Raw genomic sequence first — 27,046 nt, forward strand, 5'->3', positions numbered from 1 at the left:
GTGATTCGGCCATGATTATGAAAAAAAAAACATTAGATAACTAAACAAAATAATTTACTATAGGTTCTGACATGTCCAGTCTGTTAAAAAAACATTAATTTGAACAAATTGTTGAATGAAGGATTCAATGTCTCATTCATAAAGACTTTTTTCATTATTGGATGAATCAGCCTTTGTGAATGAATCTCTTGAATGAGCGATTCAACGACAAAAACAGTTTTAAAACAGTCACTTGTCGCCACCTCCTGGTGTAACAAGATAATCGATACAATACATGCAAGTGTTAAAATACTTTCAAAAAGGTGTTTTGCTCTATTTTGATAACTAGTACACTACCATATAGATATCAGTGTTCATGCTCAAACTATAAAGATTCATCCCAGTACACATTTGCTCCCAGCCCTGTTATTTAAATGTTTTTAACACATAATGATAATGTAAAAGTCTGTTTGTGAAGCTGCTTCATACTGTACATTTACATGACAGCTGCTCTCTCTGGATCAGCAGCAGTGCGAACACAGATTTGAATGTTGCAATGTGATGATCATACTTTAAAAGGTTCACCAAATTCCCTCAAGTCTTTGGTAATAGACATAGCAGAATCTTTGTCATTTAGAAAGAAGTTTGCTTAGGTGTTTGAATTTAGACCACAATCTTTTAAAAATTAATCTTGCAACTATCTCTGCGTTATCAGCTCCCAGGAGGACTGAATAGTAGTGACCAATTATACTGTTATGAAATATAATTAATTCCAAAGTCTGTTAAATTATATATGTGATTGGAAACCATTCAGTGAAGTATGCATGCCATGGAACAAAAAAAAAAATAACAGCAGCTGTGTGGGCAGTTCCAATTTATTTTGTGTTGTGTAACAAAAAACTATATTCTAAATCTTATAGGATGCCTATGAACCAGAAACAATGAGTCATTTTATTCATTTCGTACATTGAGTGTGAGATCCTGGTATAACAATACCTAACAGTTGTAAACAGCTCCCTCTAAAATGCAAGTCTCTTTTTTTTATTAAAACCTGAAGTTGTGGGCTCTAACCTGCAGACACAACATGCACAAAACAATGGATTGAAATTTGACAAAATATGAGGTTTATCTGCTGCGGTACCAAGCGTTAGCTTATGAATATGAGCCATCATCAGTGATTGCTGGTTGAAGGGAAGGGTCGTTTACAGTTTTTGTATTTGTGAAATGAACATTAAAATCCAATCAGCCTTGTCTTACAGCATACAAAAAGATTAAAAGAAAAAGGTAAATAATACATTTGATTTGGTTAATGGTGGCATCTAGCTTGATTTTAATGCCCTCATTGTCAACCCACTCATCATAAATACTGAAACTCTAAAAAGAATCCGTTTAAAATAGGCACAACAGCCGAGGTCACTAAGATCACCAGCTGCTACTTTGCATAGAAAATGTAAAAGAAACATTTCAAAACATTAACCATTTCAATTTCAGCAAGTTTCAAGATTTAAAAAAATAAAGACTTAAAAAAAAAATTGCACAAGAGTGACAAAGTCCTTCACCACTACATCAGCAAGGTAAAAAATGTGTCTGTTTTATGAATACTTAGTGTCTTGCTCCAAGTTCCTTGGCCTATGATGACTGTACGCCTCCAAAACCATTGGAAGGTTTCAAATCGGGGTGGTTGATTGAATTAAAATCAATGACAATCTTTCCTTGCTTAGGTTTGAATTGCCTGTAGGACAGAAATAAGAACAGAAACATTATATATTACTGAAGCATGTCCAAATAAAACAAGTATTTTGTCACTCGTCAAATCAAAGACCTCCTTTAAAACACCTTCATCAAATTGACAAAGAGAAGTCCACAATGTCCAAGTTGTCACACCTATAATTCACCTCAGCATGCTGGAGTTGAGGAAACCAATTACACACTAGTTCTCGTGAGAGAGAACAAGCAGCAACCCCTCCAAAAGGCAATCCCAAAAGAGACCAAGCACCCCAACATCTCACGGGAAAATACCCTGCCAAGAAGAACCAAACCAGCAGGTGGTAAACTCCTTATTTTCCTACTTTTAGCCTTTTCTTCTGTCTGCTCCACAAATCCTGCTTTTCCTTTCCTTTTATTTCTTCCCGTTCTCAATTCACCTTCTACCCCACTCTTTTTACTCTTCATTTTTTTGATTAACCTCTCCCAGCACGAGATGAGCTGGATGTGGCAAAAAAAAATCCATTCCTCATCATCGAACCTCTATAACGACAGAAGCCAATACATCCAAATAGAATCTCTACTGACAGCAAAATTATTCAAAGACTTTGAGAGACCAAGCTTTGTGGATGTTCGTGGACACTCTCCCATGTTCCTTAATGCAAAGCCAGCTTCAGTTGATGCCTGAGCAAATCAATTCATCATCTCATTCAAAATGCAGAACTCTGGACACAGGTGTAATTGAAACCTCACCATTGCTGTGTTGCATATTGAATTCCTTTTTCCGCAGGTCAAAAATGTGCATGGGGAACATTATATATAGGGCTGGCCCCTAAAGCTCCTGTAGTAATTACAGTCAGATAAGAACTTTTATTTGTGTAAACTCACAATAACACGAAAACGCTGTGCTTCTGTAAAATAAAGAAAACAAGCAGGATGCGCTTTCTGCCGTCTCAGTATCCGTGAACTGGAGAGTGTCACAAAAATGAACCGAAACTCAGGTGTATAGGCTTCTTGCCTCACAGACATGAGAAATACATCTATAGAAAGCTTGAAATGTCTACTTCTAAACAAAAAAAATTACTCGTGGACTTTGTAATATGTATGAAAGGGGAATTTCTTTCTAAAAGATGTGTCCACAACTGCGGAGATCAGCATCTAGTGCTGGGCGGTATGACCAAAAATATACATCACGGTATTTTTCTAAATTATATCGGTTTCACGGTATATGACAGTATTTTTTCCCCCTATGCATGACCGGGTGTTCCGAAAAATTCCACACTAGAGTTAATACAGGTTTGCAAAGCCCCACAAAATGATGCTATGGAGAGAAAACCAATAAAACAGACCTGCAACACATTCATTACACATGAATATTAAAATATGACCACAGAGAGGGCACCGTAAGAATTTAAAAAATCTTATCTTGTTATAAAAATCCTATATAACAACAAACTGCCAAAACGAGGGAGAAACGCGGATATTTGCAATACATTTAAGTGCACTCTCCAAACAAATGACACATCAGTTTAACAAAGAAAGAATAAAAGCGGTTACTTTTTTGTCTTCTTTGAATTGTCAGTTTATTTATTAACTTACATCATTCATTGTCTTTTGTATAGCAGAAAAATCCATTGTGGTCGGGATCAGACGTATGGTTCAGTGTAGTCAAATCATTGCACATTTCATTTGAAGAAGACGTGATGAAATGTGCGCATACACGCTTCGGGTTCACGTTTAAAGCACTATAGTATGAAATATGTCCATAAAAAACTTAAACGCACTCGCTCCGGTCTATATCTGATATATGATGCATGTGGTGAGCGTTGTTAATCTCATCACGGCGTTCCGCGCAGAAACCGCTCTCGCGCGCGCCGCGTGTAGTTTGAATTCTCCACTGTAATAAAGGGCTGAATCCGAAATCGTCCCTTATAACCTCAAATAGGGCATTATTTGGAGGGGACAACGCTTTGTAGTGGTGTCCGAAACCATAGTGAACGTTATTGAGTGCACTCATTCTATCCCACATCACACTGCAATAACGAGTGTACAGCCGATGTCCACACAACGGTTATTCCGACTTCACGCACTCGTTTTCATTCACTCCTTCAAATAAAGTGATATTGTAGGGAATAGTGAATGAGGGTATAGGAGGCGATCTCGGATTCTGTAATGCGATATCAGCATCTCAGCTGTGCTCTGACTGCTCTCACTAGTACAGAGCAACAGTGAAATGCGACCCCTCTCAAACAATGACGCGCTGCGCCGCGTTCCGAACGTTGTTTAAGCGACATACCGGTATTGTGGTATCATCAAAATTCATATCATCATAAAAATAAATTCCGGTATTCGGTATGAACCGGTATACCGCCCAGCACTATCAGCATCGTCAACTTCATCTTTGCAGGCGACACGACTCAGAAAACGCTAGTTTATTAATACACAATTAAAATGTCTCCTTCCTTGCTATTGGTTCAGACACATTCCTAATCATTACTTCTGCCGGTGCTTTGCAGCAAGCTTTATGCGTGCGGTTGAGCGTGGAATAGGCTTCCGCCCCCAGTAAATATTTAAGAATAACAACTTTTTAGGGACAACGCATATATAAATGAAATCAATATGGCACAGTTGAAAATGTAACCGTGTAGTAGGAATGTTAAATGTCCAGATGGACACAAACTATCTGGCCATTGGGTCAAAAAAATTTGAAATGGTGATGGATAGATTTTAATATCTTTTTTAAATAGCCTATGGCTCTGCAATCAAAGGGCTGAAGAAATGGAAATGCAGAGATCTATAGTAATGCTGGAAGTATTGGAGAACAACCTTCAAAAAGCAGCAGCAGGGGAATTAACCTTGCTACCCTCAAAGACAGGCAAGAGGCATGAAAGTATCTTCAAGGATTTCCTGATTTTCATCTTCAGGCGGATCTACTCCTTTTGTCTCCTCAGGCTCATGTCCCCCCAGTCCTATTTGATCTGACTCTGATGAAAGGCTTCAGAGTTTATTTACCGTGCATCTATATATAGTGTGTATGTACAACTGGGAAGATGAGATTTCCGTCCTGTCCGCTCTTGCTGTGGTTCCTGCTGGCTCTCTCTAACATAAAGGACTGTGTTAAGACTGCAAACCCCACAGAGAGTTCAGTTAAGTTGTCAGTTAACCCTGTATCACATTAAAAATAATAAAAAAAAGCGGAGTTCACTCACATTTTGCGTTTAAACTAAAGGTTTTAAATGTTTGCGTTTACATTTTGCTCTTTTAAATCCCAGTGTTTTTGAACTATAAGCTGACACCTTTGGTACTCATTGAGTTGGACTGTCTGGTGGACGGACCACACACACACACACACACACAAAACACACACACACACACACAATGATCAGTTACACTTATTTTTAAGGTGACATTAGCCAAGTTTCCATCCACTTTTTCCACTGTTTTATCAACAAAGTGAAAATGCGTAAATTTGTTGTCTCCAGGCTGTTTCCAATCAAAAAACGCATTGTCGCATAAGTTTTGTTGTGTCACTCAAAAAATCTGCCCAAGTCGTTTTCATACATTGTTTAATCTATTAACATTATATAATTATAAATTATATAATTTCTTTATAATTTTCAAATTATATAATTTCTTTCGCATCCCAAATATAAGTAAAATGCATAGAGTAATTAGAAGATTGAAATGTACTTACTATTTTCAGAATAATAGGCATATTACAAAATAAGGAAATATTAAATCAGAAGATCACAGAAGTGGGCCAGTTTGTTTGACAGGACTGCATGTAACAACATTTATGACGAAGCTCATGGGTTTGGACACAGAGCAGCTCAATTATCCTGTATGCAACATTTTAGTATCCATAAAAAAGATCGGTACAATAAAATGTTCGGTCATAGAGCAACAATCTTTAATGTAAGCCTTGAACATGCAGTCAGGCCAGTCGCGGTTTTACGTGGCCGAGAACGCATGTCAGACACACAAAAAAAAGTTAAACCAAAAAAATAAATAAATAATCATTCGTTCTGGATTCAGCGTTCAATAACATCACATCGATCAAAAACATCAAATCGTGTAACCTATATTTAGCCTAACTTTTTAAAAAACTTAACTGATGCGGTCTTAACAATTCTAAAATTCGTTTAGAGCTTTTTGGATTAAACTGAATTTATTTTATTTGTTTGAGATCAAATTATTTTACATAATAAATAGTATTTATAACATTTTATTAACAAGTGTCATGTTTGTGATTTTCATTTGTCAAGTAGTGAGATCGTGACCATGAAATATGTTGTGTATTTTACCTTTCTTTTTGTCAGTATTGGAAACTCCAACAGCCTTCCTTCATTTGACAGACATCTCGAGTTGCAGAGATTTTCAAGGTGCTATATTTTCCTCATCCATTTTGAAATAAAACTTTATTATCAAAGTCAAGTAAAATTTTATTTTTTATCTCTAATTTTATTTCATTTCAAAGCAACAGAGTTATGCCAAAGTGACTTACGCCATTATATATTATTCAATTGTAGGTCCTATACATAAAATATATTTTATTAACAAGTGTCATGTTTTTTTTTTTTATACTTTGTTATAAACATTGTTTAGATCAATACTTGATCAAGCAATATTCAGAAATGGTTGCAGTTAGCCATTCTTTTTCTGAAAGTTCTCTGATTATTCTGAACTTTTATTAGATTGCAAAAAACACAAAATTACAAAATAAGGATGAATGATGTTTGAGAGGTAACATCTTATTCTTACCAATTTAATACTATGACTACAGAGAAATGGGGCTTTAATGGGAGCAATGCCACGTGCAACGCTGTATAGGCTAATTATGTCATGTGACACCACATTTATATCAGTTAAAGCCCTTTTTCTCTACAAAAAGAGTCCCCAAACTAGTTTTCGCAGAAGTACCGATATAGAATTTATGCACTCAAGTTAAACGGAAAAAGATTGTGTCGACATTTTCAAAAAATTATCGATAATTGGCATTTCCATCACCTTTTTTTCGCAAAAAAATAAATAAAAAAATCCTTGGATGGAAATCTCGCTATTGTTGATGATCTTTGAACTGTCCACTCAAACTTCTTTGTCATGTTTGTCTGACAGTATACTATGCTTGAAACATTGCTTGGTTTGTTTGTTTGTTGATATATACTTAGGTTTTATAAAACACCTTGAGTACTGGGGTGTATTCCAGAAAGCAGGTTATGTGACATACCTGGGTATGTTTAAGAGTAAGTAAGCGGACAACCTCAACTTTCGGTTCCAAAAATGGAGGCTCCGGAGCAGGTTATCTTCCAGGGTTAGTTTGCTTAGAGATGTGTTATATAATTAATATAGTTATATTAATATAACACAATTTTTTATATAGTTACAGTTATATAATATCCAATTTTATATATTAATTCTAAAGCACTATTATAACAAGGTCATGTTTAAATGTTGATTCAATTCAAATATATTTATTATTTTATTTTGTCATCACAAATGGATCTACATTCAATTAGCATCAAACAAACAATATAATCCTTATTCTCAGTGAATAAAGATTACTTGTTAAATTAATAGATTTAAAAAAAATTATTGCACAACCACCAAATAGGTGGCGATGTGCACTAAGTAGGTTATGTAAATCGCCATTAAACAAAAGGAGAAGAATGAAGTAGAATGGCACGCTTTTTCTTAGCGTCTGTTTCCATGGTGAATCATCGATATGTTGCTCTGTTGAGAATGTCTTGTGTGTTCATGGTTAACATACTCTGGGTTGGCTGAACTTACTCCCGGACGTGTTTTTGGAACCAGCTTACCTCGAGTAAGCAAGGTTTGGGTTAATCAACCGAGAGTTCAAGGTATATGTGACAGTAAGTTAACCTTGCTTTCTGCAATATCCCCCTGATTAAAAGTGTCATACAAAAGTTATTATAATTATTATCAGTGGTAGTAGTAACTCCAATGACAGTAGTAAAGTTGCTGCCATTGCTGTCAACATGGCAACACGCATGAAGGGCAACCAGCTCAGATCTAGCTTCAATAAAACAGCTTTTATAGGCCACTGATATGACTGCAGTCTCCATCTCATGTAGATGTATATCATTGTAAAACATATTTAAAAAAATGTATTATTAATTTATTTGTGGGAAATCATCCACCAGGCTAGTCTCTTAGAGTAACAGTACATTAAACAAACCGCAAGATTTGATGTATGATTCATGTCCACTGCACAAACAAATAAATGTTTGTGCAGAGGGTTGTGTATAGCAACAGTTATATATACAAATATATCAATAATAATATATAAAACAATTAATATTGTAATAAATTGTGGCTGTTTATTGCACTTTTGAGGTTATGAAAGTGATACGATTTGGCTTCCTAAGGAGTACGAGACAAATCCAGACTTGTGCACAGTGCTTACTCATTCTTCCCCAAAGCGTCTCTTTTTCGAAGGCTCACAGAAGCTTTTTGATGCTTCAGATCACACATACACCCACACATCTGAGGGTCAGGCTCCGTTACAGCCTTGATTGTACAATTGTTCGGGCCAGTCAGAACCGACAGGAATGCAAATAATCCCTCTTAATTTCCAAGCCACACACCAATCCCTTACTAAAGTCAGACTCGAGAGACTTACTTGTACGTGATGCCAGCCAAGTTAAGCAGACGTCTGGAGGCAGTCATTTCTGGAGTGTCATGGTATTTGTCTGACAAATAGATCACATCCTTTATACCTGTAAGGCAGAGACAGCAGAAGGATAGTGTGGGTCAGACAAAGGCACACTTGCACAAACACAAGCAAACAGAAGGAGAAATTCAAACAAACAGGCCAAAAGAGAACAGGGACCCAAAATAGCCTGTTAGGAAAGAACAAGAGCTTGTGCTGAGGGAGAAGGAAGGTGAGTCGATAACTTGTCGCTGCAGGCTCAAGCTAATATCAACCAATCCCAATAGAGACTAAATCTGCCAATCTGCCCTGTTGGCGTCTAAAAATCATGGTGCATTTGGCAGCACCCCTACACATCCTGCTGACTACTCACAAGCGGCCCACATGAGGAGAGTCTATAAAAGGCCCTGTTAGCCAAGCTTTACAGAGAAACGCGAGGAATCTGATGAAACCACTTAGACTCCCTCTTGCCCTTAACGCTTTCAGAGGTGAAAAAGAGTAGTCCAACATTGCCATTGGTTTTTGGAATCTACCGGAGAGATCTACCCCCCCACCCCCACACACAAAATACACAGCGTTTCCATCATGTACTTTTATCTGCACAGGAGGAGAAAAGTGCTCTGATCGAAGGCAAAATGACTTGCACAGAGTGAATTCCATCTGTCATTAAAGGCTGTCATTACAAGCATGGAGCCACTCCATGGTATTATTTGAACAATTTTTCAGGAGGAAACAGATGAAATTACCATGGAACAGCCTGGCTATGCCATCTTAAAACCATTTTGTTGGTGACATTTCATGGGGGGAGACTTTGTATATCCAAGTCCCATCTGGCTATTTAATATAAAAAAAGCCAGCACTCAATGTCCAAAAAAAGCCCTCAAGCCATTTAAAGTTTTCCAACTAAAATCTGACGCGATACATAAAGGAAAAGGCCGAAGAAATTGCACGAGTGCTTCCATGTAAACACGCCTTTCCATGAAAAGAACATGAGAATAAGTATTGAAGCTGCTCAAAACACTTCCAAGACGACAAGCTGTCCAACAGAAGGGAAGGCTCTGATGGAAGGTGGAGCAGAACTCTGGAGATGCCACGTTTCCAGAATGCTCTCTGGAGATGAGGTGACAGTACAGTCCCTCAGTCCCGCCAAAAACAGTCACAGGAAGTGACAAGATGGCAGCTGCTTGGGAGCTGAACACTTTAATTCCACAGAGAAAGGAAAGGCTCTAAAGCCGTGCTTCAGAAACGCTGTCGCAGGCACCGAGAAGCTAAAGTGCAGGGGGGACATCAACATGGGAGCCAGAGGAAGTGAAAATGATTTGGTGTCATTTCATCCAGTGAGATTGAGAGATGGACACATTTGAACTGCATCAGAAAAGAACAGTGACACATTCTCACTGGAGGAATAGCTACAGAATTAGATACAGAAGGGGGGACGTGTAATATCTAGGGTCTTCACTTTCTTTAAGCCCTCATCTCATTTACCATGAACAAAACTACAGATCAAGAAAAAAGGGGAAGAAAGTACAGTGAAAGATCTCATTTTAGTGCATGTGTTGGTTTTAGTTCCGACAAGGCACACAGTGGGAACAGGATTAAGGCAAATGAAAGCTTTGTCGCTGGCACAAAAATGCGTACCAATTGCACAAGATATGGCAACATTTCCTTTTAATAAATCCCTCTGGTTATAATTAAATTAATGTTATTTTTCACATACCAGCAATATCAAAAGGTTTCCCATGCACAAATAAGATACAGCCTGTATGCCTTTATAAGAGAATCAGGGTGGATTCGCATTCCAAGTCTACTAATATTCCCTTTATCCTCATGTTTTTCCATGCAGAGGCTTTTGTTTCCTCATATCGTGAGGCTTTACAACTTCTAGTAAACAAACATGGCCATAACACCTTGAAAATTAACCAACAGCGACGGCACCCCTGACTCAATTCTTTTAAACTCAGCATTCAAACATTAAACATTCGCTTTGTTCAGCTCCATCTGATTGGCATCATCAGAAGGCATTTTTAATGAGGTCGGACGATCATTTTTAGCCGCGTTTGGTTGCATCCTATAGAGCGTGAGGAGACGAAAGGGAGAGAAAGTGCTGTGTGTGTTCCTTAATGATGCCGGAGCATCGAGAGAAAGCTGAAACCCCACTGAGAGATGGGCCAGGGCAAGGCCAAGCATCCTGAAGATCAGACAGCATCAGAGCGTGTGTCATGCTATCTTCAGCACACAGCTTCAGTAGGCTTTGCCACAAGAGTACATGGAGGGGAATCAGGAAAAGCAAACCAAAGAGAGAGACAGAGAAGATCAGGACAAAAAGACTTAGAGGGGCGGAGAGAGAATGGGGAAGGGGGTGTTAAGAGAGTTCAACAGATAAGAAGAGATTGAAAATAACAACAGAGCAGGGTTTGGAGGAGAAAAATAAGAGGAAGAGAACCTGTCACCATGTAGGCTGCATCTAACCAGCCAAGAAGGCTCACAAAGAAGCTGGCTGCTCAAAGGGACGCCCACTGCAGGTTTCTCAGTATGGCAGGGTGACCATAGACAACCATCATGTCTCTACCATCATTTCATCTGCAGCCACATCAGCACTGTCACATATATCTAAGCGGAAACGTTGAGCTTGATGTGTGTGAAGCACAAAGATGGAACGGATAAACACAAACACTTGCAATGTAATTCAAGAGGGGTGTCGAAATTAATCGTTTCTTCGATGCATCTCGATGCAGACGAGGACGATTCGGTATCGGTTCAGTAATAGACCATAACCGATTATAATGTACTGATTCTTTTCTGACGTCATTTGTCACATACGTGCTGTGTCGCGGTAGCATACAATGGCAGAGGGAGGCGAGATGCGAGTAATAAAAATGCTCCAACTACTTTAAAAGCAGACATCTGGGCACATTTCGGCTTTTATGAACAATCTGGTAAGAACGACCTGGAGAACACAAACGCTGTGTGTAAATCAAAGCTATCTGATTTATCAAAACTATTTCATTTACACTTGGTCACAAATGTATCTCCGCAAAACGGATATAAATCTGATCTCCAATTCCCACACTATATGCAGATTTATTGGAGTTCACGTCACCAAAAACAAAAGATATGAGCCACACTTTATTGATCCTCAGCTAATTTCAATATCAAAGACCACCATAGGAAAGCGCGCGGCAACAGCACTAGTATGATCATTCAGTTTCTTTACTTTTAATGAATATGATTGTATGTTGAGCACCTACAACTTTACTTTCAGTAGTTTGTGCGTTAGCTTGATGAAGAGATACTCAGCTGTGGCGACGCGTGCTACAGTAGCGCTGTCATATCTGGCTATAATGTCATAACACGCTCTCACAGGTTAGCATAGTTGGGAGGAGTAAAATTTACATATGTGGTTTCAACAACCAGATGCATTTAGTCTTTAGTTTTGACTGTAATGCAGCCCAGACCACCACCTGAAGTGGCTTTTAGTATTTTGTGTATTTGTTCTAAATGCTCCTGTTGTCTTATGCCCAGACTTGAGTTTTGTTTGATACATTCAAGAAGCGTGTTTTCTTTGAGCAGGTAAAATTAAAGGTTCAGTTCATATAACTGACTGACAAAATTGTATACATGAGGATGCAGTGCATCGTCAATGCATTGTGATGCATCGTGATATCGAATTGAACCGAATCGATGGCATGATAATCGTAATCGAACCGTGAGACCAGTGTAGGTTCACACCCCTAGTGAAAAGGTTGCCATTTAAAGAAAAAAGGGTTTACAGGGTTTGTACAGCTGTCTTGTGTCTACCTCAGAAAATATTAGGGCTGCAACAACTAATTGATCAAATTTGATCATCAATTAGAAGTGTCTGCGCGCTGTGCTCGGAAACCATATTTTTCTAACAAAAAGCCATCAATTCGCTTCAGAAGGCCTTAATTAACCCCCTGGAGCCTTGTGGAGTACGTTTATGATGGATGGATGCACTTCTTTGAGCTTCAAACTCATGTGTCCCGTTCACTGCCATTATAAAGCCTGGAAGCGTCAGGATATTTATTAATATAACTCAGATTGTGTTCATCAGAAAGAAGAAAGTCATATACACCTAGGATGTCTTGAGGGTGAGTAAATCACGGGATCATTTTCATTTTAAAGTGAACTAATCCTTTAAATACAAATTAAGTGAAATAATCTACTTCATTACTTTTAAAATCCCAAGTCATTACAGAGTACGCCTACAATTTGAATTGATGGCATTTTGGAAGCCAATAAAGATATCTGATCGAAAACGGATGAATAAAAGCCATGATATCTCCCCTGGAAATGTTGTACTTAATTTGTACTTAAAATGTAAGAGTAAAATTACAGATTTTGATTGAAGTTTGGTAATTTATGTACTGAAAGTTTGGAGAAACAAACTACATGGTAGTGTTGTCGAAAATATATATATATTTTGATACATAAATACTGAAATATCTGACACGGTTCCAATACTCATTTTCTGCAGTATCTATACACTGATACCAGCTGCGCTTTCTTATTCTCTCCTCTCTGACAGCGAGTTTGACACTTCCTGTCACTCACTCGCTTCAGTTACAGAGTCGCTGAATGTCAGCACGGGATTGCAGGTATTGCGCATAATTTTAATCATACCCACAGATTTCTATAGTGTATATTAGTGACAAATGTCGAAACCGCATTATTGCAATTGCAGAAAACTGGACGCAAGCTCTATAATATATAAATGAATTGCCTCCTCTCTCGCTCAGATATTGAGTGTGCGCTCTCAGACTGTGTCCCGTGCAATCGTGAATCTCTCCGTGCTCTTGAATTAGAAATTAATTCTCTTTGGTCTTGGAATGGTTGATAACATTGTCAAAAGTTATCAACCAATCAGAAAAGAACGCCACGCCTGACCGACGAAAATGCTACAGGAAATCTTATTGGTTGTAAGTGAAATGCACCAGGAAGTCTGTCAACAATCAAAGGTAGATCTTTAATTTCTTTACAATGTAAATGTATTTTAGAAATTATTCAGAATGGGGCATTTGTATAGGCTATGCATTGACGTCACTTTCCAGTCGGAACAAGCCCCTTCAGCCGGGACTGAGTGGCAAAAGAGCGGTTGCATGACTGGATTTAATAGGGGGAAATGTAAAAACGTGATTAATACAAATGATTATCAGTTTAAACTAAAGGTTGGACTTGATAGTGTTTCTTACAACCATCCAAAGATCCAGTGATCCATGGATATTGACATGCAGCCAGGAATGTCAGTTTCCTGACATTTATGTGCATCTGATTTCAACGCCGGGGTTGTCTGATTTTGCTTTATGTTAAATACATAAAGCAAATTTGCCTGTGAACGCATTATATTAATACAATATAGGTAGGTCTAAATCCGGGTGATCACTTATATCAATGTTATATACACTCACCTAAAGGATTATTAGGAACACCTGTTAAATTTCTCATTAATGCAATTATCTAATCAACCAATCACATTGCAGTTGCTTCAATGCATTTAGGGGTGTGGTCCTGGTCAAGACAATCTCCTGAACTCCAAACTGAGTGTCAGAATGGGAAAGAAAGGTGATTTAAGCAATTTTGAGCGTGGCATGGTTGTTGGTGCCAGACGGGCCGGTCTGAGTATTTCACAATCTGCTCAGTTACTGGGATTTTCACGCACAACCATTTCTAGGGTTTACAAAGAATGGTGTGAAGGGAAAAACATCCAGTATGCGGCAGTCCTGTGGGCGAAAATGCCTTGTTGATGCTAGAGGTCAGAGGAGAATGGGCCGACTGATTCAAGCTGATAGAAGAGCAACTTTGACTGAAATAACCACTCGTTAAAACAACCGAGGTATGCAGCAAAGCATTTGTGAAGCCACAACACGCACAACCTTGATGCGGATGGGCTACAACAGCAGAAGACCCCACCGGGTACCACTCATCTCCACTACAAATAGGAAAAAGAGGCTACAATTTGCACGAGCTCACCAAAATTGGACAGTTGAAGACTGGAAAAATGTTGCCTGGTCTGATGAGTCTCGATTTCTGTTGAGACATTCAGATGGTAGAGTCAGAATTTGGCGTAAACAGAATGAGAACATGGATCCATCATGCCTTGTTACCACTGTGCAGGCTGGTGGTGGTGGTGTAATGGTGTGGGGGATGTTTTCTTGGCACACTTTAGGCCCCTTAGTGCCAATTGGGCATTGTTTAAATGCCACAGCCTACCTAAGCATTGTTTCTGACCATGTCCATCCCTTTATGTCCTCTGATGGCTACTTCCAGCAGGATAATGCACCATGTCACAAAGCTCTAATCATTTCAAATTGGTTTCTTGAACATGACAATGAGTTCACTGTACTAAAATGGCCCCCACAGTCACCAGATCTCAACCCAATAGAGCATCTTTGGGATGTGGTGGAACGGGAGCTTCGTGCCCTAGATGTGCATACCACAAATCTCCATCAACTGCAAGATGCTATCCTATCAATATGGGCCAACATTTCAAAAGAATGCTTTCAGCACCTTGTTGAATCAATGCCACGTAGAATTAAGGCAGTTCTAAAGGCGAAAGGGGGTCAAACACAGTATTAGTATGGTGTTCCTAATAATCCTTTAGGTGAGTTTCATATTGTCCAGCCCTACAGTTTTTGTCTGTGTTTATTTAAAAACATCCAATTATGCAGAAAATAAGATGGTAAACGTTTAACTGAGTTGTCAATACAATATATAACAATACAATATATATGGTATGATTTTACCTTAAAATTCTACATATTGGGCCTCATTTATCAATCTAATGTAGAAATGAGCGCATATCCGGCTGGCAAAATTCTTACTACAAGGTTCACATGTGATTTAGGGAACATTCGTATGTCGCCAATCCCATCGTACGTTGATAAATGTGGCGGCTGAAAACAATCGTCATTTAAATATCACGCCCCTAAAACTTCAGAGTTTAGAAGCCTCACCCCTGGAGTTTACGACATGGAGAAACGTAACCGGCCAAGAAGATGAAGTAATCTAATGAAAGAGAAATTGATCTTACTCCAAAAACACCCGTTTACCTTGTAATTTCAAACAATTATATTCATTTATATGAATATTAAATAACTGTAAATAAAAATAAACATTTACAAAAATTATAAACACTATAGCCTAGGCTATCTTCCCCACACGCCACAACAAATCCTTTAAATTTACGTGATGTGTAAGAATCCTTGTGTTCTGTTTATTCTGTAATATTTGCGCAAATGCAGTTGCAAGAAAAAGTATGTGAACCGCTTGCAGAATCTGTGAAAATGTGAATAACTTAAAAAATAAGAGATCATCCAAAATGCTTTTATTTCTTCTTTTTTTTTACGTTTGAACAGGTTGAAGATGTCAATATTTTTCACATTTTGTTTAAATATCATTTTTTCATTTAGTACAATTTACCTTGATCTTCAAATTCAACTCTTAATGTCCGCGTTTCCTTCTGGAGCATCAGTGAGTGTTTGAACCTTTTTTTAATAGTTGTGTTTGAGTCCCTCAATTGACTGTTCGGAAAGACCCGCCCCCTTTAGTTGCTGTTGCTATGTCCGACATGCAGCGCTCTCAGGATACTGACAACGCACTGACAGACAGGATAGAGCAGGTTACTTTTAATATGAAACAAAGATTCAACTCTAAAATTGTCATTTCTGAAAGAAATGTAAACAATAAATGACGTTTTGTGGCTCTTTAACGTGTGGTGACAGGTCGCTGTAGTGCCACAGTTAAAGCTGCTCGTGAACCGATTATCTCTTCCTTCTAGTTAATTTATAGTATCAAATAAACATGAATGAACTTCAACCGCAGAAAGACGTCAGTACACACCGTTTTTCAAGTTCAAGACCACCGACGTTAGTCTACAAACTCTCTTGACTGCTTTGTCGGTCAAAAATGGCGGTGAATGGCGGATTATGATTGGTCAGATCGTCTGTCAATCAAACTCCCGGCGAAGGGTGAATTGTCCAGTGTGAAAAGATGGATCGAAAAATCATACAGACACTGCTAGAAAGGGTTCAATATTCAAAAGATGATGGAAAACTGAAGAATGTGCAGGACCTGGAGGATTTTTCTGAAGAATATTTGTCAGTTTAACTGCTCAGGACAAACAAGGGACTCATGAACAACCATCACAAAACAAAAACAGCCGTGGACCATCCAGGGAATGATACACAGTATTAAAAATCAATGGTTCATAAACTTTTGAACGGGGTCGTTTTAATAAATTCAGCAATAAATTCAAAATTCAACCATATGTAAAAAAAATTATGGAAAATATCTTATTCAGGACAGCACTAAATAAAAAAATAATGCATTTTGTATGATCTCTCTTATTTTGTTAAAATTATTAATATTTCCACAGATTCTGCAAGCGGTTCACATACTTTTTCTTGCAACTGTAAATTTAAAGCCCTGGAAAAAATGGGTCATAGACAACCATCTAATTAAATTTTAATTTGACATTCTAATCTTTAAGGCTAATGATCGATTGAGCTTCTTTTTTCGGTAAGGAAAATAATCTAAATTAACAAAATGGTCTCGATATAATTCTCCGCCAGATTTGCTAACCATACCCCAACTCAAACTTGCGTACACAAGCTGTGACCTGAAGTGAGATTCGATGGTAGCCACCACTCACGTCCATATTGATAAATGCCAAGTTTTTGCGTGGAAACGGCCGTACGTACGTTTCAGAAATGAGGCCCATTGACACAAAATGATAACTGCAAATCCATGTTTCGCTGACTGGAGTCAGTTGTTTGTGTGAATTGCAGTGATCCGTTTGCTTCTCTTTTCTGTAGCTTTTGGCAGTCTGTAAAAATATACCTCAGGTTTCTTGTCAAATCTATTTGTACTGTCAATCTCAAAGCCCTTAAAGCGGTGTTTTGAACGGCAGTCACGCTGAACCAATGCTGCCACTCAGTCTTTTTGCCACTCAGTGGGCGTAACCGCAGTCACCCCGGCTGTCGGTGACGTCACGTGCATACCCTCTATAAACAACCTAGTCTGTCTAACTGTATCACTGCATTATACAATTACAGGTCAAACCCCTCTAGTGTTCCATTTAACTAAATAAACAACATATTATATGGCTCTTAAGACGCACTGCATATAAAAATTCAGCTTCTCAACTGAATTGGCAACTGTCGACAAACAAACTGTCATTTGTTTTATTTCTTCTTATTTTAATCGCTGACTGTTTACTTTGTCTTTTTTGTAAATTCAATTCAGTTTAAAATAAGTCTGGAATTAAGTTTCCTTGTGCTGCATGTAAGCTATTCCAACAAAGTTGTCCCATTGTAAAGACACAAATACACAGAGTGAGCAAAATTTAGATTATTGTAATGTTAACTGATCAATGTTAACGTAAACAAAAGCCTAAATTAAAATCTGTAATCGTATAAAGCGGACATGTCTCTTCAGAAGACTTGAATTAAACCGCTCTATTTAAAAGGAGTGTGCTTTTTGAAGCTTGAAAATAATTGCCTTGACAAAATGGATGGACAAAAATTGAGATATTAAAATATTTATATGGAAGTATACAGTATGTGGCGGTTTCCCCCATGGTATTGAAAATTATACTAAATATTAATTTTTTTCAATGTGTCGTATTGAAGTTAGAAATTCCAGTATTGTGACCACTAATTCCTGTACTTCGTCAATAAGGTGAATGTCATTGGTTGAAAGTTTTTTATTTCTACATAGATCTATGATTTGATTGAATGTTTATTAGTAATTCATTAAATATTGCCAGATAAAAAGTAACTAGTAATCTGCGTCGTTTTTGAGAAGTTCTTAAAGGATTAGTTCACTTTTTTTTTTTTGTCTGTAATAATTAATAATTTCTTCTTTAAAATAGAAAGCAATCAGTTATTTTTAGGTTTAGAATGTAATGTTTGTATTTAACCCTTTTTTTCTTATAAAAGTACAGTATAGTCTACATACACATTGTTTGGAGGACAGCATTGGGCAGGATGGGGAACAACATTGTTTTTTTTTTTTAAAGTATAATGGTTAGATTTTTAAACCAATTATTAAAAAAAATCAAAAAAGATTAATTGATTACCAAAATAATTGTTAGTTGCAACAATAGAAAAATATAAATATTAAATGTGTTAAGTGGAAAGTGCATAATGCATAATAAAGCGTAAGCATAATTACTAAAGACAAAAAACAAATTTATGACTATAAATTGGACTATACTTGAGGTATATGCGTGATAGACGGCAGTCAGGCTATGTGCACATCGATAGAAACAATTTGAGGCCACATGTATACTCTGTCACACGTCACAATGAGAGACAAAGCTGTTTAAGAGCTCATTGCATTTAGTTAACTTAAAGAAAGAGTTAACTCAATGAAGCCTTTTTGGTGCTAGTATTGAATTTTCTTTTTTTAAACATATTTGGTGCCAAAGTGACAATAGGACAGTTCATATCCGTTCCCTACATATTGCAATTTACAGCATGGTGCATTTTTCAGTGGCATAAGGTTTTAAATATGTAGTAAAAGGGGACTTTTTGAATTGACACCGGCCAGACTGAAAAGAAAAAAAAAAACAACCCAAAAATCCCTGACCTGTGAACTCTTAATTGTGACTAGTAATGGCAAAAGTGCTGGTACATTGGCACCAAGTCAACAGCAAAATGTATACAAAGATGCATTCTCTCTTCAGTACCAGTTATTATATTGTATACTTGTGCATGTCCTGTGTAAAGAGTACATACAGTATGTGGCTGTTCATGGCAGTGTGAGACTTCTTAGCAAAAAATGTATTCTAAGTTCAAACACAATCAGTTATATCTTAAAGAGACTGTAAAAGGAAAGAACAAAACATGTTACAGTAGATCTGTGTTAAGTCCTGCAGTGTATTTAAAAAAAACCTCCTACTGCTCTTGTCTGGATAAGTACAATTACAAAACGGAAAAATACTTGCAATTGTATTATATATACATATATCTAACCATTTGAAGAAATAAACTAATGTGAACAGTTAAGGCTGCAGTCCGTAGGTTTTCCTCTTTGTCGCCATCTCTGTTCGAAATCTGCAATTGCAGTTATTCGCGGAATTATCAACTTTACGTGATTTGTGCCACGGCACGGCACAGCGCGGAGAAATCCAATGTTTTGAGGAGAATGTGCGGCTGTCAGTCACCGCGCCGGTGTGGATACTGTCATTCATAATCACAGATTATACTTTTTGAAAGTATGACCAACATAATCATTTTCACCGGAAAATGTCATCTGAACAAGTAGATAACATCCACTTTTGTTCTGACCAGCTAAGGGGAAAAAAGCATTACAGTAAATCGCGATGATTAGACTAAATCTAACGATAGCTTATCATATCGCGTCAAAACGTGCAAATAAATACTTTGTTTTCAAATTGTTAATGTTAACAACATCAGCATAGCGTGACTACATTTGATGAGTATTAGGGCTACCTGTAGTTTATTTTCCATTTCTGTGCAGTCTAATTTCTAACTGTCATATACCAACAAATGAATGTGGAGTAGTGGTGAATTGCTCAGTCGCATAGCTAGCACAAAATATTTGATATTTACCATAATGCACATAGCAAAACAAGAAAGGCACAACAAAGAAAACTCTGTAACTGTATGAATTAAGCGAACAAGTGTGCTTCTATTACATAATTGAACCATTGAAATGTCTTGTCCAGCAGAAAAAAGCGGTCTCTGCGTCTGTTTTGAACCCCTTTAAAACACGGAGCTGAAGAGTGGGAAGTGCAGCGCCCGGACCATCTGTGGCGTGCACATAACAGAGACGCATGATGGCAGAGCGAGAAATCCGACTGCCACCCTCTGCATTAATAGCTAGAGTATGGAAGCACTTCGGCTTCTATGAAGTTGAAGGGGAAAATTACCTGGACAAGAGCCACACTATATGCAAGTTGTGTCAAACTAAACTAAAGTATTTTCGAAACGCAACAAACATGAGAAACCATATTACACGTTTCCAACGCTTGGTTGTACCGGTAGTTGCTGGCAACCAGAGGACCACAAACTCTATCCCAAGTTTGGTCAAGGATACGTAATGTAATCGAATCTTGAGGTGCCTAGAGATTCCCACCCCTATTAGGTATCAAAATTAGTATTGAGAATCATGAAATGTCACTGGTACTGAACATCATGACAGCACTAATAGCAAAGAAACAGAACATAACCTTGATCAAAGTACTAATGAAATAAATATGACAATTAGCCGTTTACCTGTCACTATAGGTTCAGTGTGCTACTATGATTCCTGATCAGTGGAAATAAGTGTTGATTGAAAAACCTAGACATGCAGTTAGAAACATATGCTCTCACCTGCTTGAATAATGAGTTTAGCGCACTCGTTGCAAGGGAAGAGGGCTACATACATAGTGCAACCCTTGACATCTGCCGAGTTCTTATTCATGATGGCGTTCAGCTCTGCGTGACACACTGCAACAACACATGAAAGACCTGTTAGAAACGTTCAGAGGTCACAAAAGCACATACATGCAGCACAGAATGATACATCATAGCTATGATTAACAATTCTGCTTCACAACAAACATGGATTGAGCTTTCTTGGCTTGTCAACATTGTACCACTCCACCACAAAAAGACTCCAGTCACCAGTTCACTGTTAAAAAGGAAAAAGATTTCAAAGCATGAGTCTGAACAGATGTCAGCTCTCCACAACATCACCCAGAAAAAGCCCTGTCTAATCACTCACTCTGCTCGCCTTAATTACGGAGAATGAATTGGCCCATCAGCGGTGGCACATTACCACTGCACCACGAAACACCAGCCTGACACACGTTTATTTTGGCAGAGCTTCAGCACGAGAGAGAGAGAGAGAGAGAGAGAGAGAGAGAGAGAGAGAGAGAGAGAGAGAGGGCATGTAGTTATGATGGAAGAGAGATCAGTCAGTATTCACACAGATACACACACTCATTGTGTATTTTAACTGGAAACAAGCACACACACAAAGCTAAGAGAGTGTGCATGATAAAACTCATACGATCGAATGTGTGAACGTGGGAGGGACTGAGATATTAAATCTATCAAAATAACATTTGATACATGTTTATTACTATTAATCTGACTGGACGGTCATACATTTTAAGGTAGCATGGAAGATATTGTTATTAATGGACTGTAGCAAAATAAAGCATAGCATCAACTAACATCATTCTCTGTGGTTGCAGCAAATAAACCTTGTCTCCTATTAGAGAACAAGGTGAAAGAAAGTGTCTATGTTCACAGGGGGGAAAAAAATTATGTTAGGCCAATAAGTCTGATATTTGGTATTTCAGCATCCTCTAGTGGCACAACTCATGAAGTAAGAATCATTTTTACTATTGCTCATACTTAAGCTTAAAAGTTTGCTCAAATCAGTAAAATTATTCATTTTGCTTCAGATACGTTAACAATGTTTCACGCTTCATCACAGTCTTGTACTTTCCCCCCCCCAGATTTATGCTCCAAAATAAATGTTATAATGCTGTGATACTTTTGCACTTAACTTGGGCATTGGCTTTTTTTTTTTTTTACTTAACCAGTAAGACTATAAGCAACCACCTAGAAAATCTTAGCAACCACATAACATCCTAAATCAGAAGAAAAAAAATTAACACTCTGAACATCTTACCAACCACTACTACAGCAAAGCCTGAGGACTTTGTCCAAACATCACTCATATTTTTCTCAGACCTTGTAAAAATCTAGCTCTGACCTACAACTAGTCGATAATAATCAATAATGAAAATCGATTAGTTAGGTCTGCCCTCTGTGCACGGAAAGCTTCCACCAGTCGCGCCAAATTACAGCACTGAATAACACTTTATGGACAAAATGCATCTAAAAATAGTGGAGTGGAAACAGAGTGAGCTGCTGCGGGAATGGTACGTGATCCAAGCGCCCAAAACATGAGAATTCTTTATTTTACACTTCAAGCTAATGCATTAGTGTTTAAAGGGATAGTTCAACCAAAAATGAAAATAAGCCCGTAATTTATTCACCCTCAAGTCATCATAGGTGTATATGACAATCTTCATTCAGACGAATAAAATCTAAATTATATTACAAAAGTCCAGGCTAATCCAAGCATTAGAATTGGATTTAGACATTACAATGGACGCGAGACACACTAAACAATTCAATCACACTTCAAATAATTGTTTCCTAAAGATGGTTTCTGTCATTTTAGGCAGTTTTTATTACGATGATTTCATTTCAAGTGTTCGTTTTTTAAATAAGTTTCGTTTTAGTTAGTTATTTGATGCTATAAAAACAGGGGGGAGTGACGTCATAATTGACAGCTGAGATTGACGGCTTCTCTGAGTGAAGTTGTCACTGAGGCACTAAAGGACTTTTTTCGGGATTTTCTGGGGAGGAGGTTGGAGCTTTAGCATTAATTTCTACATTTCTATAACTGTTTATTTCACACCAACATAATGAATTGTTGTGCATCTGTGAGATTGTGGGCGGGCTTTTGATAATCGCGCCTCTACTTCCTGTTCTCTACTGCGCAACTCCGGTCCCGAGATCGCTACTGCGCAGACTCGGTCCCAAGATGTCAGCGCCGTGAGCAGGCCTATGAAAGCTTCAACTCTGGTCAGCGGAAGTCAATGAAGTCGCGTCGTCCATATTTTTTTACGGTCTATGGCTTTGACAGATGAGGGTGTCCTCAACATAAAACGTTTATTTTACAGGTTATATCCTTATCTGGAAGTGCTACTAACTCACACGGGTATTTAAATTTTACATAAAAGCGTGTCCTGACCTCAGGTCAAAATGCATCAAAACTTAATGCCACGCACCTTACCTCTACACTATCACTACTGACAATTCCTGACGGTGTGTTCCCGGCTTTAAAGAATGAACCCGTGCTTGGTATTGAAAACTCTTACCATTATTTGCGGGCAATGGATGGGCTCTCTCCATAGGTTCTCTCGTCAATGCGAGTTTTTAAAAAGTCCTTTTTATAGAATTTTGCATCGCTACAGTTTATCTATCACACAACTGCAAATTATAGGCTAAGTGAATAGGCAAACACACTTCACGAACTCACAGGCGCGACATGCATTAGACAGTCTGACACCTAATTGCCTAACACAGCTGTCAATCAAACTCAATCATTATGCAAAAACGGAAAACATTTTTTTACATTTGTATTTGCGTAATTTTGTAATTACGCTACAATAATTTAAACAACTGTTATTTAACAAATATTATATTTGTATAATAAACTGGGGGGGCCCTACTCATCATAGTGGGCAGGCCTGGCTAGTAACTGTAAAGGGATAACCACGTGTAATTGAATATAAATGTAAGACGTAAAACACAATGCTGTGCCTTCTATATTGGATCCGACAGGAATGGTGAAACACACTTATGTGAGTAAAACATGTTTTTTATATGTGATAGTATTGCATTGTTACAGATCGTGTTGATTATGTGTACATGTCTAACTGAACATACCTTTGCATGCTGTCAGGCTGGAGAATCCTTTATTTGAGGTGTTATTGGTTCATTTGTGATCAGACTCTGACTTGTAACGTTATGGGCCAGTGCTCGCAAAGCCCAACGTCCCAGGGCTGTGTGTTTTTCAGACGGGCAACCAAAACATATCACCGGCCTGCAGACGGGAATAACATTCCTTTCTTGTGCGCGCGTGTGTGTACCGTTCGCGATTATATTCACTGACCGGGCCGGCCAAGTAATAAAAAAAATAACATTCCAATCAATCGCGGGTGGATGAGAGATGAATCATTATGTTTGTTTGATAAAGACATTTTGCGAGTCCTGTGAGCGTTTCCCCAGCAGACGCTTTCAAAACCCACATGTACTGAGGGGAGCTGAAGCTCATTAAATATGCAAATCTTATCCAATCCTAGCCGTGGGTGTTTACTTCCAAGTCTTCAATGCGGCACGCCCATAGAAAATGAGCGTTTCTTCAAAGACCCTCAAAACCAGGGTAGAAAATAGCCTATTACTTATTCATTATGATGTTTTTGAATGTAAAAACCACGCAAACGTCATAAGTTGACCTCCGACAACAGTATACATTTTTTTTAAAAAGCCAGTTCATGATCCCTTTAATATCATTTTAATGTAGGTATTTAAACTGTCCTTTTGCTTAGTAACTTTTTGTTGCACATAATGTATAGCACAAACATACCCTTACGAAAATTAACCATGAATTTATTATAGTAAGACCATTTTTTTGGGCGTATTGAGTACCATTTGTATAACCACACAAATACCATATAGTTAAACTATGGATTTGAAGCAAAACCAATGTTAATTTGTGGTTTCCATTGAATAACTACAATAACCCTGTTATTTATTCACTATTATTATTATTTTTGTTTGTTTTGTTCATTGTAAAACCATGGTTAATTTATGTTATGGTAGATATATTCACTAGCACTCAGCTGACACATGTTTGAAGGACAGCATTGGGCAGGATGTGGAATAGTGTGGGTCGTCAATTTAAAAAAAAGGGCTTTTTATCCAATTAATAAAAATAAATAAATCGGCCAACTAATCGATTATCAAAATAATCGTTAGTTGCAGCCCTAAACGCATCTATAATATGGTTTGTTGAAAATAATGTGTAAAACAGACAGTAAGGCTAAAGTTTCTATCGATGAATATACATTTTGGCTTCCCAGTACATTACAACAGCGACAATCAAAAAAACGTGGACAAAACAATCACTCTTTGTAAACTTCAATGCGAGTGCCATATGCTCAAACATGAACAGTCATTTATGCCGTTATCACCCCAGTGTTTATAATGCGAGTGCAGTTGATACAGACCTGAACAGCACACATTGCTATTGGTGTGTAAATACACTCATTTAAACATTTAAGATCAAGACGACATGAATGAGGGCGCATCTCAGACAGCATGCAAATATTCAGTTCTTTCAAGTCTTAGCTTAAGCTTAAACTGACAAATTCACCCGTCTTTGCGATTAATTATCCTAATAAACAGAGTCGGTTATGTCTTAAGTGAACATAAACAGTCGAGAGAAAGACAACACATTCGTGCATTCTGTCTTAAAGTGACAGCAGCCTAATATTCCTGCCTTATTCAATTACTGTACCTAAAAACAACTGAAAAGCACTGTTTATTTTATTTGTATCTCGGCTGCATTGTATTCATTTGTGCTGTTGCTTGTAGTTCGATTATTTGTTCTTATTTTCTTAATTTTTTTGGCAGTAGCCCTTTTTACCCCTGAACAAAGCACATACCGAACCGTACCCGAAACCGTGATACAAACTGAACCGTGAGTAATTTGAACCGTTACACCCCTAGTGTTATCCTGTAGCCCTTATATTTCAGCCATCACTTCTGCTCTTGTAAACATAGTAATATAATAATCAACTTAATATATTGATTGATTACTCAACAGAGACTAAAGATTTTCGCAGTCGGCTGTTTGTCATTTATTTAATCAATTAGTCAGGGCAGAAATACTAAACCATAATAATAATAATAATGAGCATTTAAAATATAAAATGAAGCACGCGCATAAAGCTTGCCGCAGCGGCACCAGCAAACATCACATGCTATTCTGAGATAAGAACGCAAACAAAACCTATAATATAAATAACAGCCTTATCTTAAAATACCAAATCTTAACAAAAATATTTATTTAATTTAGGACATAAAAAAATAAGTTATAAACAAATAAATATATACAGCGAACTGAAATACTTAACAGGGAACTACACTGCGTCCAAATTGGTCGCAAATGCAATTATTTTTTGATAATGTGCGAGTTAAAATTTCACATGGTGCATAATGTGCAGGTTGTTTTGGTACCTGGCTGGCTGGCTGTTTATAGAGAAAAACCAGTGCAAACATAATCAGCCTGACTGAAAATGGGTAAAGTAACAAGTTCAACAATTTGAACATGGAACTGCTTTGAGATATAGGGCCTTGAAAATTAAGATTTCAAAAGTAAAGTTTATTAAAAGTAAAGTTTATTATTTATAAATGACACACATCCGTCTTCTTTCTCAATTGTTTACAACACATAACTGACGGCGTTTATGAGGATACTCACCGAGACAGGCATTTTGACTTAATTTTGCTTGCACGTGTCCGTTTAAGATCAAAAGAAAGAAACCGTATTCGGCGTTCACGTGCTGTCTGCCCGGCTCTGTGTGTGCGCACAGATAAGTGTGCGAGTTAAAGTCCTTTTGCGATTGATGCCTGGCTCAACTTAAAAACCCATGCAAATGATAAACTTTCACTCCATGATGGTTAAACTATGCAATTAATCCATGAATCACATGCATTCTGAACCAGGGTGCAGCTGGCCCGTACGGATCACGGATCAACTACAATCCCTATACTTGACATCGCACATTCTACGATGTGAGTGACTATCGCAGATGTGCACCGCGCAGGCCTATAGTACAGTACAAACACATCGCCCATGCATCAACAGTATTTTGAGTGCCTTGCAAACACACCAGATATCAGATATCAGTGGGTTCTATCATGGATTAATCTTGACTTTTCTACATAATTTCATATTGAATATTTACCACATGAAAACAATGAAACAAAACTTTCAAAAACCCATGATCTCTGCAGAACCAAGCCAAAAGCAATTTTCTTCTTTAACTTAAACTTTTTCAATTTAACTTTT

At 37.7% G+C, this 27,046-nt stretch overlaps 1 protein-coding gene across 1 annotated transcript in view; it reads right to left on the reverse strand.

Annotated features, from left to right (window-relative positions):
• Positions 1–837: 837 nt before the first annotated feature.
• The window catches only part of dctd (dCMP deaminase), a 39,878-nt gene continuing 13,669 nt past the window's right edge, over positions 838–27,046 (reverse strand). Inside the window, exons 4-6 of the mRNA XM_079812080.1 lie at positions 20,713–20,829; positions 8,324–8,420; positions 838–1,711 (exon numbers count right to left, since the gene is read on the reverse strand). Coding sequence (XP_079668206.1) covers positions 1,609–1,711; positions 8,324–8,420; positions 20,713–20,829 — 317 coding nt within the window. The 3' untranslated portion in view covers positions 838–1,608. The remainder of the gene's footprint in view (positions 1,712–8,323; positions 8,421–20,712; positions 20,830–27,046) is intronic.

Source organism: Gobio gobio, assembly GCF_949357685.1.
Source record: "Gobio gobio genome assembly, chromosome: 3".
NCBI classification, from domain to species: domain Eukaryota; kingdom Metazoa; phylum Chordata; class Actinopteri; order Cypriniformes; family Gobionidae; genus Gobio; species Gobio gobio.